Raw genomic sequence first — 15,690 nt, 5'->3', positions numbered from 1 at the left:
CCAGGGGACCATGCAGTGAGGCTGTTTTTTCGTTGTCTTTCCAGGCACATTAGCAGGGTGCTGGATTAGAAACCGAGCACCCGGGACTCAAACTGGTGTTTGTATGGGATGTTTCCACCAAAATATGTGACTTAGCCTGCTGTGTCATGATAGTCCCTGCCCTGCCATATATGATTTTTAAATCTTTGGTTCTAGAAGCAAGCATTGTGGCACAGCGGGTTAAGCTACAACCTGTGATCCCTACTCAAGCTTCTAATCTAGCTCCCTGCTAATGTGACTAGGAAGACAACAAGGACTTGGATCCCTCCCACTCACATGGGAAAATAGGATGGATTTCCTGGCTCCAGGCTTCATTCTGGTCCAGCCCTGGCTGCTGTAGCCTTTTTGAGAGTGAACCAACAGTTGTAAGGTCTGCTGGCCTTTCCTCATCTGTCATCCTTCCTTTCATATACATGATTATATCTCTCAAAATCTTTTTTTTTAAGATTTATTTATTTTTATTACAAAGTCAGATATACAGAGAGGAGAGACAGAGAGGAAGATCTTCTGTCCGATGATTCACTCCCTAAGTGACCACAACGGCCAGTGCTGTGCCGATCCAAAGCCGGGAACCTGGAACCTCTTCCGGGTCTCCCACGCGGGTGCAGGGTCCCAAAGCATTGGGCCGTCCTCGACTGCTTTCCCAGGCCACAAGCAGGGAGCTGGATGGGAAGTGGAGCTTCCGGGATTAGAACCGGCGCCCATATGGGACCCAGAGTGTTCAAGGCGAGGACTTTAGCCACTAGGCCATGCTGCCGGGCCCTATCTCTCAAAATGTTTAATGTTTCTACAGACTTTTGAAAGTATCCTCATATCATCCTTGTCCCTACCCCAGCCCCTTTGAGCATCAACCAGAAGTGCCAAATGTCCTTCTGGCTGTCACCACAGGGTGTACACATAGCCCCATCCATGGCCAGACCCTTGGAGTCGGCTGTGTCCTGTTGAGGAATGGGCATGGGTGGCATTTTTGTGCCCAACAAATGCTGCCACTTCACCTCGCTTCCCCACGTGGTGCCGTGGGATTTTGCTGACTCCCGGGTCTCAGTGTGGCCGTCCATTCCTCCTGAATGGGCCAGCATCTCCTGCTGACAGTATGTAAGCCCTGTTGCCTGTGTTACCAAGAGTGTGTGTCCCTGTTGGTGGGAGGGAGCTCTGCCTGGTGGATTTGCACAAGATAAGGCGTGCCTGGCAGTCAGGTGTAAGGCCTGGCTTCCATTATCACATCAGATAGAGCCAGCTGCTCCGATTAGTTGTGGTCTTAATCATTAACTGTAAGGACCCCAGTGCACTGTGTTGGGAGAATAATGCCTAGCTCCCAGCATGAGTACCAAGTGAGACACTATAGTGAAATGCCATTGGGACTTCCAGGGGTGCTACGTCTAGGACCACTGGGTGTTCTCCTCTCCCCCTCCCCACTGGCCCATTAAAACCTTTCTGGATTGCTGGGGGGTTGGGTAGAAGCAATGACCATTCTCTGTGGCCAGATGCCCACCTGTGAGTTTAGGTCTGATTCCAATGGCCCCTAGCAGATCACAGAACTCCTGGTCTGGCAGGCCTCTCCTAGTTACCCAGCAGGAGATGGAAACAGCCAGCATGTCACTCATGACAAAGCCCAGAGTCACTTTATAACCATGAACAATGGATTATTCCCCCACTGAAATGTGCTACTCAGTTGCCTGGAACCTGCCTGATAAGAAAGAAGGAATTAATAAGGCATTTTTTTTTTGTCCAGATGAAACAGGCGGTGATAGCACTGACCACACTTGTCACCTGGTGATATCCTGCCTCTTGCCCAGGGTCCTGCTTCCCCAGCATTCTCTGAGGACCGGTTCATGCTCTCATATGTTGGGTAGCCTTCTGGGGAGAGCTGGGAGTATGTGGCTCTGGAAGAATGCACTGATATTTAGGCAGGTTCGTGCTCTCAAGAGCTTGAGTATGGGTCGGTCAAGGCCAAAGGCAACGTTTGGGCAGGGACAAAGCCAGCCGGGGGAGTGCAGTTAGGCCAGGAGGTATAGCACCCAAGGGACCATACCAGGTATGGTTCTGGTTCTAGAAACGCTATCTGCCAGGGAGGTGTGAAGGAGTCGGGCATAAGGGAAGTGGTTCTCAGGGATGAGGAGTGGAGGAATGTGTGCCAGCAGGTGTCCGTATTAGCTGTAGGCAGCTGGGTACATGGAGGGCGGGACCTGTGGGATTTCCCTGTCAGCTTGGCTGGAACAGGCGAGGTGCATCAGCCATAGCCATGATGGAGTCAGTGGCCCCCTGGGCAAGGGTTAAGGATGCACCTGCTACCTGCTCAAATACTCCTGAAATACAAGGAATTTGAAGCAGCAAATCAGCTGAGACATTTGCGCAAGTGTGGTTAAGACCGTGTTTTAAGATGCAGTTCTGAAAGGTGCATTTTGAAGGCCCAGAAACTCCTCAGCGCTGCCTTCTCCTGGCTCAGGAGTCTCCTGAGTAACAGCTGGGACTGGGGTGATCAGCATCTCAAGGCTTTGTCAGTGCCTGCTGTCCACAGGGTGCCAGGCTCTTCACGTTAACTTGTTTGAAGTTCTCGCTCCTCTGTGGTCTCATGGTCACTGCCTGTGGTGCCAAGCAGAGACTGGGACCCACCCCAGCTCTTGCTCTGCCCTCCTTCCAGGCTATGTTCCAGGGCCACCCTGAAGACTTTGCAGCTCTGGGAAGCAGTGCTCATGAGCTGGGAGTGGGCCCAGCCACTCCTGGCTGGCGAGGCTCCCCGCTGCAGGCCTCGCACGCCGGGGGGCCTCCAAGGGCTGGGGTTGCTGTGGTGGTCCTTGTTCATGCAGCTCACGTTGCTCCAAGTGTGAGGGAAGGGAAAGAGAAAAAGCAGACAGTGAAAAGATGATCCGAGAGCTGGGATGTGTGAGAAAATGTTTGTTCTGTGTGTGGTGGCTTCATGCTGAGTGTGCAAGGGAAGGGAGCTTGGGAAGTGGGTGGCCAGCATCGAGGTGGGTGGGTGAGGGGCCCAGGGCCATGTGGGTGGGCTTCAGGCCCTCTGGGAATCCCCAAGACGCCATGCAAAGCACTGGGCGAATGTGCCTTTGATTCTGGGAGGAGCCTCTGAGGCTCTTAGAAGCACATAGCAAGCCAAGACGGCTGAATGAGGCTGAGATTACCATGTGTGAGACTGGCACAACATCCCATGCATGTTCTTTTTGTCTTCATGCTAAAAACAGAACATTGGGCTTGCGTAATATTGAATTTCTGGTGTGAGAACAGGAAGTAGGTAGTGGGGGAGTGCCTGGGGTGGGAATTGTAAGGGATAACACGAGGAAGCCAAGCCACGCCAGGGCTGGGGGCGACATTCAGCTTGCTGTGGCTGTTCATGCAGCTTTAATAGCTACTTAGACCAGAGAGAGAAATGTGGAAAGCGGGAGAGCATCAGGCCCAGCCTGGAGGAGTCGGCAGGGGAGGACTGCCTGTTGGACAGATCAATACAGCTCCTGGAGAGAGCCCACTTAACAGCCTTGCTCTGGCATCCCCTTGAGGAATCTGGCGAAGCTGTTAGACAAGCTGCAGACAGTAAACCCACCGAAATGCAGCCTCCCTGTGTGCCGGGGCTTGTCCATCGACCCACACAGATGCAGCAGAGTGGGGATGGGAGGAGAGGGAGGGGCAGCTGGTGTTCCCGGTCCCTCCGCCCGTGAGTCCACGTGCGTTCATTTTCCTTTGCAGCAAAGGATACATCGAGTGTGTACACAGGCAAGCAGGTGTGTTGAGCTGTCTTTTGTAGCTTCAGTGGGCATGCGGTCTGCCCAGAGTCCTCTCCTGTTGTCCCCAGTAGTTCCCGGCTCTGTTTCCACCAGCCCTCGGCTCCTGCATGAAGGGACATCTTGGGGACAACAAGTGCTTTTTACTGCTTTATGTGCCTGGGCTGATGAGGGCGCCCTGACCTGATAAACATCATGGATTAAATTGATCTAGACTCAGTGAGCATGTCTAAGCCACCAAACCTGGTAGTGTAGTCTAGCCCACCCAAAATGTGTCCCATATGCTCAGTGTAGCTCAAAGCAGGACAAAATCAGCTGCCACAAAACCCATTTGAGAACCATTGTTACTTGTTGAATAGTGATGAAAATGGTGCCTATGTGAGGGCATTCTCATGGCCATCAAAAGGTTGATAAGTTTTTTTTTTAAATGATTTATTGGGCCCGGCGCAATAGCCTAGCGGCTAAAGTCCTCGCCTTGAACGCACTGGGATCCTGTCCTCTACTGCTTTCCCAAGCGCCAAGCGGGGAGCTGGATGGGAAGTGGAGCAGCCAGGACCTGAACTGGTGCCCAAATGGGACCCTCGCACTTGTCAGGGGAGGGTTAGGCAACTGAGCCATTACACCAGACTCATGTTGACAAACTTTAAATGAACCATCCTCACCCTGGGACCACCTGTTTAGTACCAGCCAGATACAGAGCATGTACCTGAGTGGGCCTTGGAAGCAAGGGTCACCAACAAGCTTGCACTTCCCATGGGCCAGGGCTCACCACCAGGGTCACACCCTTTGGCTCTCCAGCCAGCCAATCCTGCGGGGGGCCATCCACAGTGGGACTCCAGCTATGACCAGGCCAGGCGGGCAAGGTCATGCTCATCTTTCCTCATTTCCTAGGACCTCAGTGAACCCAGAGCTGGGGTCTTCGGTCTTACTTCGTGGTGCACCTAAAAGCTGTCTTTGTTCAACGTGCCATATTGCCAGGGCCTGGTGGAAGCAGAAAGGCAGGGAGGCCCTGATGTGGGTGTGGAGTGGGGAGGGCAGGGGAGGCCAGCAGAGGGTGGGGCTGTCAGAAATTGCTAGTGGGGAGGTGGCAGGTGTTAATCACCGTGACCAGTGTCCTCCCTGGCTGCCATGCCGAGCCGTCTCTGTAGACAGGGACCAGCTAGACCTTGTGACCTTGGATCTATGTGCTTCCTTTCCCTGCCTGTGGACAATGGCACTGTCCATGGGAGCTGCTTAGCAGTGACCAGGAGTGCCAAAGCCTGATGCTGGGGGATCTTCCAGTGTCCTATGGGTCACCAGGAGGCATTCCTCTGTCCACCCATTCCCTGTCAGAGAGAGGGTCTGTGCACTCTGCATGGGAGTCCCATCTTCTAGTGGGGGCGCTGCAGCACTTTGGAAAGGGGAGTCTGCAGCTTACTTCTGGGCCCGTCTCCCACTGAAGGGCTGTTGCCAGCAAGATATGCTTGTCTGCTGAGCACTGTGGCTGGCAGGCAGCTCTTGTTTCCATGGTTACTGAATAGAGCAGGTTAGCAGCTAGGGTCACCTTAGGGAAAACCAGCCTGGAGGTCCATACTTGGGCAGGAGACGCCTGCCCTTGGGCAGGTTGGAGGGACGTGGGGTAGTGTTGCATCCGAGGTAATGGGGATTTCTATCCAGGGTCAGTCCACCTGGCTGCCTGGCAAGTGGGGTTCTCTGAACAGGTGTTTCTCCCTTTGGTACAGCAGCGCGAGCGTTTCAGGTGGCCACAGGGGGCGCTGGAGAGCACCTGCACCACCCCACTGAGAAGTCTGCGCCATCCCGCTGGGCCCCCCTCCCTCCTGATTGCATTACAGACACCCCTCCTACCCTGTCCCTCCCCGCGACCCCCAGGGTATGGTGGTTAGGAACCCTGAATCCAGCTTTGATGGGTCTTAAATCTCATACACTAAGCAGTCAGGAAATGAATGACACATGGCTCCGGGGCATTTTCTTGGGTTTGGATAACTAGCAGTTTTGATGAGAAGAAGTCCCTTCTGTGCATTCCCTGCTGAGTTCTGCAATCCCAGGCTACCGTCCCCATCCTTTGTTCTCAGCTGAGTGACATGCCGTTCTGGTCCTCTTCAGCTTTGTAACCAGAATAGAATAATCGTTGTGGGGAGAATGTGGGAGAATTGATCAGGGTGGATAAGAGACATCTAAAAGCTTAAGTCTGTGAAGGGCACTTTGTGAGTTCATTGCAGTTAACATCTTTAGCTGCGGGAACAGCACGTTATTTTGGTCTTTCTCCTTGGCCATTTTGGGAGAAAATTGATTGAAACCTGTGAATGCTGCTTCAGTAATGATTATTAATTTTTGAAATATGGATCAAGGATAGGAGGTATTTAGGAAACAGGTGCTGGTGAGACGAGCCCATTCTTTACTCCCACAGACTACATCCTTGGGACATTTTGGAGACATTTCTTTCTTTTTAAAGATTTATTTTATTGTTATTTGAAAGGCAGAGTTAGAGAGAGGAGAGACAAGGAGAGATCTTCTGTTGCAAATGACCACAACAGCCAGAGCTGAGCTGATCCAGTCAGCTTCTTCCGGGTGTGCCGTGTGTGTGCAGGGGCCCAGGAATTCAGGCCATCCTCTGCTACTTTCCCAGTCCTTAAGCAGGGAGCTGGATGGGAAGTGGAGCAGCCAGGACAGGAACTGGCACCCACATGGAATCCTCGCGCTGGCTGTGGAGCTGCTGCTTAGAGAAAGCCTCAGGTGAAAAGGGCTGACTGGATGCCTGTACTCTGGCTTAGAAGCCCTTACCTACATGGCAGCCTGGGATGTGCCTGTGTAAGTGATTGGCATGCCAACTTTGATGGAAGCAGTTTCATTAACCCTTGCAGGACTCTGGCTGACTATTCTTGCCTCTGGGTGGGTCTGAAGGAACCACTGGACCTCTCAATTGCATCTGGTATGGTGTCTGGCTGGCCCTTGGGGTGTGTTTTTTAGCCTTATGGAGCCTATGTCCTGCCAAAGGGGAGCAGCAGGTACACGCTGCGCCCTCCCTCTGGTGGTCATTGGCCTGACAGACAATTCACCCCCATCTATGCTGGGAGGGCTGCTCCTGGACGCTTAACCTTTGAACCCTGTCTAATGCAACTGAGAACAAACAGCAAATGCTTGCGTACTCAGGGCCAGTACACAGACCTCAGAGGGCAGTATTGACCCACCAGGTGGCCTGTCTCCAAGGTGTTCCTGCAGCTCAGAAACTTCTCTGAGTTACACTGCCCCATAACCTTGCAGTCCTGCTACATTCTCAGGTGAACCTCCCAGGTAACCTGAGCTCCCAGGGCTCAGAGGAGTAAGGCAGGACAGCAGCTATGTGGCATAGACAGAGCCCAGAAGCCCTGTCCTCAGACCTGCCCCATCCTATCCAGGCTGAGCTGCTGCTGCTAGTTGGCCATGAGGTCTGTGGCTCTCCACACCCCTCTTTCAAGCACAGAGGCTGGCACAAAACAGTTGCCTGTTTCATGGGCAGATGTGACCTGGTCCCAAGGCCAGGCCCCCTGAGAGTTTAACACTAATTCCGTTGGCTATTTCTCATACCTCTTGGATGCCTCACGTGGTGGTGTTTCTTTCCGGGCTGAATAGGTCCATGTCTTCCTCCTCACAAGTCCCTGCTTGCATGAAGACTCAGAAAACTTTAGGACACTGCCTGCTGGAGCCACCGCAAGTCAACATGTAGAGCCAGTAGAGAGGAAGAGCTGCAAGCCGAAAAGCTGGCTTTGATTTTAAAAAAAAACAACAAAAAGGAGAATCATGTTGAGCATCCACTGTAACTGGACACCAAAAAGGAAAGGCAGTGACCTCACCTATAGGTGTGAAGGGGGCAGGGGTGGGGCAATTAGTGTACTGTGCTGTGCTGGGTGCGGGTGGATGTTCAAAGTGGGAATGGGCAATGAAAGTGAAGGAGAGGAGCAGGACCAACAGTCGGGGCCACAGGGGCTACCCAGCTCCTGTCTCCTCACAGGCTGCACGGCTAGATGGCCAGGTGGTGGGGAGCGCACGCGTGTTTGCCCAGAGTGTTTACCAACAGACTTGCTAATGAAACACCAAAAGGCAGTATCACTTTGCCAATCAGGAAGGCTGTGCCAGCACTTATCAGCTGCAACCTGGCTGCCAGGGAGCATCCCTAATGAAAAACAAACAGCTCTGGAGGTGGGCAAGGGAGGGAGGGGACAAGTCTCCTGTCCAGGGTTTCTGGGATTGCTCCCTGGAGTCCGCCTCTTGTCTCCCTTAGTCATAAAGAGGGGTGGTGTGATTTGTAGGATTTGCCCTGCTTTCTTAAACTCTTAAGTGCAGACAACGCCCCCAGGAGCAGACTGCCTGTGGTGTAGGTCAACCCTCTTCTCCCCAGGGAAGGCTGCCTAGGGGCCAGGAAGATTTCAGCTGGGTCTCTGAACTGCGGAAACAGCCCAAGCAAGCCCAGGGCCTACTCTGAGAGGGGTTAGGATTTCATCAGAAAGCAGGGCTGGTCACATGAGAGTTTCTGGCACCGTGTGCAGGGCAGGCTGGACATCAGCCTGCCAGAATTGAGCGAGTGGATCGTATTGGCTTCAGCGGTGGCGGGCGGCAGCGGCAGCAGTGGGGTGGGGAAAAGTCCCAGACCCGCCTGGGAGAAGCAGCCGACTCACTCCCCCAGGCCACAGAGTGCGGGCAAGAACAGTGTGTGCAGCTGCCAGCAGGACCAGGGCGACCAGGGAACGAACAGCCCAGCCCGAAGCTCCCTTTTCTCTGGACCCCAAGGAGAGTGTGTGGTCCCTGCTGGGGGACAGAAGCCTGAAAGATGCCTAAGGAATGCAACGCGTTCCACGCTCTCTCGGCAGCCCTGTGCTGCTTCTATCACCGCAAGTCTCTGATGGGAGTCAAGGTAGGTGTGGCTTGGAGAGGGGGCTGCTCTGTAATTCCTGTCTGGACCCTAAGAGTGTTGAGTTTTCTAAGGGGCACTAAAGCTCAAGGCAGCCTGCTAGCTGCCAATGCAGAGGAGGACCTTTCCTTGATGAATGGATCTTGGAGAGTTCCTTGTGTCCTGCCTCATCTGGGAGCAATCCAGCAGCAAAGGGGACCCCAGCTCCTGGAACCAAAGTAACTCAGTGGGACAGAGCAATTTTTCTTCTTTTTCTGTCTCCCTTGTGTCTTCTCTTCCCTGGTTCGTGATGGGTGGAAGGTGGCCACGCCCCTTTCTCAACCCAGCCTGCAGGTGCGTTGTATGTGTGTGTGTATGTATAATGTCTAGAGTGTACAGAAGTACACGGTATCTCCATTCAACATCATGGTTGGCTTCCAGAACACTTCCCAGGTCAACCTGGGTTTTCTTTAGCGCTCACATCTTCACCTTTGTGAAGGGGCTGTGTGTAAAACATCAGTAGGCTGGCAACAGACTGAAAACTTTGTTCAGCTAATTCAAGGTGGGGTCTAAGTTCCGTGGTGTCTGTCAGGGATGCGCAAAGAGTTACAGTTAACATAGGCTTTTGCGGAGCTCAGAGTTGTGTTTGCTTTGGAAAATTCTGGGACTCTTCCACCCCCACCTCATACCCATGGCCTGCGTTATTCCTGGGAAGCCAGAGTCTGGAACTTGTCAAGGAATTCTTTCTTCCAAGGGTCTGACCTGGCCTCTGCCTGGGAAAAGGCGGCTGCAAGCCTTCCCTGGTCTGTAGTTTTCTTCTCAGTAATGCCTCTTTAAAACCTCTGGAAAATACACCTGTTTGTGGGAGGAGGGTACCTTGGTGGAGACACACACATGCGCTGTGTGAGCTGCTCAGGTGTGAGCCAGGGCTGTGGTGGAGTGTTGGGAGTGGCTCATTGCCCAAGCAGTGGGGGTTCACTGGTTCCTTTGTCAAGGAATGTGGGGGAGGTCCCAAGTGTCTCCACCTTGACTTCTGAGCCCCCTAGCTCTCCTGGGGCCTGGTGGGGGTGACCTGAGGACCTTGCGGTTTTTGGCCTAAATATGGATCGTTCCAACCCAGGGCCGATGAAGTCATGCCTTTAACAACAATATTTGAAAGCTGTCAAAGATAGAGTGGGCGGGCCACCCCCAGGGAACTATGCACTTCAGGGATCAGCTACAGTACTCTCTGATGGAAAGCCTGCCAGCCGCTAGCTAGCTCCGGCTAATTCAGTATTGTGCGACTCGGCATTGGTGTGTGAGAAACTAGCCCATACATATCTGGGGCTGGGTGGTGGGTGAGGTTTGCTTGGAAACCTCCGTGGGACTGCAGCTATGACCCCCCCCCAGGATGGGTCCCTGAATAGTCAGGTCAGCTCTGAGCAGCTGTTCTTCAGATTCCCCCATGCGAGGCAGTTGACCATAGGTGGAAATACCCACCCTGTCACCCCAGCCTTCTGCCACCCCTGGCTGGTGGAAGTGTTTATTGCCCCGGTTCCCCAGCCTGCTCGCTCACCAGAAGCCAGAGCCTTCAGTCACATCTCAGGGCTCCTGCCCTGCACCCTGGAGATGAGTTTCCTCTTGGGTTGTGCTTAGCCAGGTTACCAGGGAAGGCGACTCGGTGTCCGTAACCGCTCATCCGGCTGCTTTCGCCTGGGTGACAATGCTGCATTGCTTTATTGACTCCCATTCTAATTAGGGGGTCTCAGGTCGTGCTGCTCCTAATTAGTTTCCGTTGCAATTAGAGCTTCAAAATTAAATTGGGATTGATTGCCTAATAGCCGAGCGGAAATCAGCCTCTAGTTCTTGACCACGTATGCTGCTTCTCTTGGCGTGCATTTCTCATACCAAAAATAACCCCGTGGTAGCCATGGAAACTTTCCATTTGGTCTAATCCATAGCATCTCTGGAGAAAGTAGGATGTTATTAATAGTGTTGTGGTATGAGAAGAACACTAAAAATGTGAAAGTTCTTTCTTTACGTGGGAGTCCGCTCACACTGCTGCTCACAGGGAGGAAGATCTTGTTTGGAAAGGTCCTGCAGAATCGAGGATGTACGAAAGAATCTTCTACGGAGATGTATACAAAAAGCGCCAGAGGGAATCGAACAGGAGACCTGAAATGCAGAGAAGCCTCAGACCCTCGCGTCCATGGCTGTCCCTCAGAGGGCAAAGGCTGGCCATCCCAAGGGGCTTCACAGTAGGCGAGGTTGCTGGATTAAGAATAGAAAAAGAACATACCACAATTGCATTTTGTGCAACGGGAAGTAGCTTGCAGGGAAGGCACCCTAGATCTGTGCTCTGCAGTCCAGTGTCCCTGAGTATTACATGTAGCCCCTTCCAAGCAGGTCTAAGCACACTGGGAAGTGGAGTGGGCTTGGGAGATGGCACCTGGGGCAGGGTGCTCACTTCCCAAGGACCCAAGGCAGCGATGTCTGAGTTCTTCCATGTCTTGTCAATCAGATCTCAGAACAAGCCCTGTGGGTTGTTCTAAGTGGTGGTTTCCTTCTCCTCAGGTCACAAACCAAGACTCAGAAAACAACCTGCTCAGCATCATCTCCTGGGACACCAGGACCCACATCAGGTTTTCTCAGTGCAAGCCCTGAATTCGTTTTACTATACCAAGATTAAGAGAGCTGGAATCTAGGAGCTGGTGTGGGTAGCACAGTCACCACCTGAGTCACTGGCAGTTGGTAGCTGGGTGCCATTTGAGTCCTGGCTGCTCTACTTCCCATCCATCTCCCTGCTAACGCACCTGAAATGGCAACAGAAGATAGAGCAAGTAACACCCAACCTGCCACCCATGTGGCCCAACCTGGGTCATTGTAGTCATTTGGGGAATGAGTCAGTGGATGGAAGAGCTTCATCTCTTTCACTGCCTTTTGAATAAATGCATATATTAGTAAATGTCTATGACTTTTGAAATTGGAGACAAGATGGGATGATGTATGTGAATACTTTATTTTGCAGTGACTTGGGAGGGCATTGTGGACTCCATTTTTAGGAATGACTTCAGGGAAGATGAAAGGCTGATTTTGTAGCATGGATAACTCTTACAATTCCCCCTCCTCCTTTGGCAACTCCAGTATTAGGGTAGATGAAGGAAGGTTGGTTTGGGAACACATTCTCATGAGGGCAGTAGAAGACCCCAATAGCTCAGACAGCTCAGCTGCTGGCTCTGGGGCAGGCATTTGGTTTGGTGGTTAAGCTGAAAGTTAAGATGCCCTTGTGCCCTGTCATAGTGCCTAGATGGGACTCCTGGCTCCGCTCTTGAGTCCAGCTTCGTGCCAGCGCAGGCCCTGTGACACAGTGGTGATGGCTTATGTCACTGGTGTCCTGCCACCCACATGGCAGACGTAAGGAAGAGTTCCCAGCTCCAGGCCTGGGCCCCAGTGTGGGACTTATTGTAGGCAGTTAGGGAGTGGACCAAAGATGTAGATATAATTTTAAAAGGTCACTGACATCAACAGAAGCACTAAGAACCAGGCCTTCTCAGAAGAGACCATTCACAGAGAGGTCTAGCGGCTGACACAGTCAGAAAAGCCATGAGGAGTTGCGGCTCAAGGCGGAGGAGTCGGGAATGACCCACATCAGGCCCCCCTCCAGGAACTCACAGATGTCTGGGGTAGATGTGCACATGAACTTGAGTCCTGGTTGCATCCTCTGCCGTCAGTTGTGGTGCCTTGTACTTGCCTGGCTTTTACTAGGTGCTAGTCTCTGTACAGGAAGAATGCTTGGCCCAGCTGGGGCGATTTGCCATGATGTGGGATGGACATTCTATAGGTATGTGTGGACTGACTGAAAAAAACATGACCTGGAGCCCATGTAGTGGTGTAACATGTTAATCTTCTGCCTGTGATATGGGTATCCTATATGGGCACTGGTTCATGTCCTGGCTGCTCCAGTTCCAATCCAGCTCCCTGCTCATGCACTGGGAAAGCAGTGGAAATGGCCTAAGTCCACGAGTACCTGCATCCATGTGGAAGACCCGGAAGAAGTTCCTGTGTCCTGGCTTTGGACCAGCCCAACTCTGGCCATTGTGACCATTTGGGAAATGAATCAGTAGATAAAAGGTCTCTCTCTCTCTCTCTTTACCTGAGCTTTTACTGTAATTTTGCTGTTTATAAATAACTAAATAGCTGTGATCTATCTGTGATTTGTTGGTGTTGTTTCTGCAAGTGCTGTGGGGACCACTTGGGGTATGTGCCTGGCACGGGCAGGATGGGGAGGGGCAGGGAGATAAGTGAGTTACCCTGCGTGTGTGCAAGAGTTCACCTTTGACTTTCATCTGTTTCCCTTCTCCAAAGTACACGGAAAGCTTCTGAACCATGTTACAGCCCAAGGGGCTGCATCTAATCGCCCCTTGAGCGTGGGTGGAGTTCCTGGAACATGGTTTCATTGGAAGCTACCTTTGGTTGGTGGGGTGTGTGTGTGTGCAGAGTGACATTCCCTGAGGCCCATCCTTGGTCTGTCACTGACAGCACAGGTGTTGGCCAGACATCCTGGTGCGGACAATGTGGCACACACATCCTCAGCATGACTGCACATGGCAGGAAAGGCCTCCCCACATGACCAGCCCTGCCTGCTGCTAATTGCTCATTTATCTCCCGAGCTTGCTGGGAAGAAAAAAAAAGCCCCAACATTTTTTTTAAGAGCCATAAATGCATTCCATTGTCCATCTGGGAGTTGCTGGGGTCTGGTCTCCACATTAGGGGAAAGACATGCTGGACAGAGGCTGTGTCCCCGCATCCTCTTACCCAGCAGATCCCAGAGCTTGGAGCTTAGCCCAGGACTTGTTTTGGTTGGAGGGGCCTAAGTGGGAAGCAGAGCTGGGGCCAGGATCCTGGGAAAATTCTGTCAGTGGACTCAGCACCTGCAGGGCTGTGGGAATATGGAGCACACCATGGGCTGGGGAGGATGCTAGAGGAGTAGTGACCTCAGAGCCTGGAAATCCCAGCAGCATCAGGTGTGAGAGGAGAGGCAGCAGGACACAGAGACTTACAGAGAGAAGGAGAGGCAGGGAGGGAAGGACGAAGGAAGGAAGGGAGGGGGCACAAAGTGAGAGAGATCTTCCATTTGCTGGTTTACTCTCCAAATGGCTGCAACAGCCAGAACTGAGCCAATATGAAGCCAGGAGCTAGGGACTTCTTCCAGGTCTCCATGTGGGTGCAGGGCACTTGGGCCACCCTCTGCTGCCTTCCCAGGCCACAAGCAGGGAACTGGATGGGAAGTGGAGCAGTTAGAACATGAACTGGTACCTATGTAGGATGCTGATACTTGAAGGTGGAGATTTGGGCTTTTCTAACAGCGGTCCTGTGCAAAGGACTGACAGGTTTGGAGCCTGGGTTCTCAGTAGCACAGGACTGGAGGAACCGCCGACCAGCCTCTCGCACAAGCCACCTGGTTATCCCCCACTTGTTTCCCCCATTCCGGCGTGCCTGCTGAGGAGCACACACAGAAGTAGCTCTGTCCCTGTTGTGGAAGAGTGCATGACTTGTTGTGAGGACTGGGGAGAACTGCATCACCCTGCCTCCAGAGGAGGTGGCCCAGCAGGAGGCCTGGAAGGCAGCACATACGCCCCAGCCTCCCCTCCCTTAGTAGATTGGGAAACAGAACACATGTGGCCTGTGTGCTGCGAAAACAGGGGCTTTCTACCAGGGAGAGTGGGGAGTGAGGTGAGGGACTGCGACAAGATCTCAATGTGGAGGGCGAGTTTGGGAGAATAGGCAGGGTCCCTCCTCACACATGGCTATATCCCCAGCCTTGCAGTCTCCCATCAGTGAGTCCTTGCTCGCTTCTCTACCTTCTCTTTGAGTCGGGTGATTTAAAACATTTATTGTAAGGTCCTGTAGCTTAACTCCACTGTGGCGGTTGAGGCCAGCAGGCCAGATCTTTCCCTTATCAACCACTGACCCCACCAGCCACAAATGTATCCACCATCCTTGCTTCCTTCTTCCATCTGCCAAGGATGAAGTGTGCGTCTTCCTGACCCAAGTTGCTCCAGTTGCCTGTGCCTACAGCGGCCACTTCCCCAAGGATTCCTTTCCGTTGACCTCTCCACTAATCAGGGACTTCCAGTCTCTTTCTTTTTACCAGCACTTGCTGCCTAGTTTATGAAAATGCTTCCATGTCTTCCTTCTTGGTCATTGTCTTTCTCTGTTGTCTTCCATCATTGGCAGTCTCTTACATGGCCAGGTCTGGTGATGTCACCTACTAAATTATCCCTCTCATTTGCCTATTTCTTTCTATCAATCGGTGCCACATTAATCCAAGTCTCATCAGTTCTTGCTCAGAATCCCACAGTAGCTTTCCCATAATCATCCTGTCTCCTAAATCTTCACAGGAGGTCATAATCCTTCTTTTGACGTTTCTAGAGATGGAAGTATATTTCTTATGGAATGCATTTCTGATGTAGTCTAAGTCTAATGGCTTCAAGACATCTTCTCATCTGCGTCAAAATCTATATACCCATACACACGGCCTTGCTTTGCAGTTAAATGGGCATGTTAGGACCCAGTGCAATGGCTCAGTTGGTTCATCCTTTCCTTGTCAGAGCCAAATCCTATATGGATGCCAGTTTGTGTCTCAGTTGCTTCACTTCTCATCCAGCTCCCTGCTTGTGGCCTGGAAAGGCAGTAGAGGGTGGCCCAAAGCCTTGGGACCCTGGACCCACATGGGAGACCCAGAAGAAGCTCCTGGTTTCGGATTAACTCAACTCTGGGCATTGTGGCAATTTGGGGAGTGAAATAGCAAATGAAAGATTTTTTTCTCTGTCTATCCTTTGTTTTTTTTAAAGATTTATGTATTTATTTAATGTCAAAGTCAGATATGCAAAGAGGAGGAGAGACAGAAAGGAAGATCTTCCGTTTGATGATTCACTCCCCAAGTGGCCACAACAGCCGGAGCTACACCGATCCAAAGCCAGGAACCTTTTCCAGGTCTCCCACAAGGCTTTGGGCTGTCTTCAACTACTTTCCCAGGCCACAAACAGGGTGCCGGATGGGAAGTGGGTCCTCCAG

At 52.2% G+C, this 15,690-nt stretch overlaps 1 protein-coding gene across 3 annotated transcripts in view; it reads left to right on the top strand.

Annotated features, from left to right (window-relative positions):
* BCAR3 (BCAR3 adaptor protein, NSP family member) overlaps positions 1-15,690 on the top strand; it is a 179,123-nt gene that overhangs the window by 126,603 nt on the left and 36,830 nt on the right. Inside the window, exon 1 of one of the 3 annotated variants that reach the window (XM_004582041.3) lies at positions 8,396-8,658. The exons of the other annotated variants lie outside the window; for them this stretch is intronic. Within the exon in view, the coding sequence (XP_004582098.2) occupies positions 8,575-8,658 (84 nt within the window). The 5' untranslated portion in view covers positions 8,396-8,574. Of the gene's footprint in view, positions 1-8,395; positions 8,659-15,690 lie in introns of those variants that run through there. 3 annotated transcript variants of the gene reach the window in all.

The sequence above is a fragment of the Ochotona princeps genome, chromosome 2 (genome assembly GCF_030435755.1).
Source record: "Ochotona princeps isolate mOchPri1 chromosome 2, mOchPri1.hap1, whole genome shotgun sequence".
Classification (NCBI taxonomy): domain Eukaryota; kingdom Metazoa; phylum Chordata; class Mammalia; order Lagomorpha; family Ochotonidae; genus Ochotona; species Ochotona princeps.
This window is presented reverse-complemented; position numbering and strand designations above follow the sequence as displayed.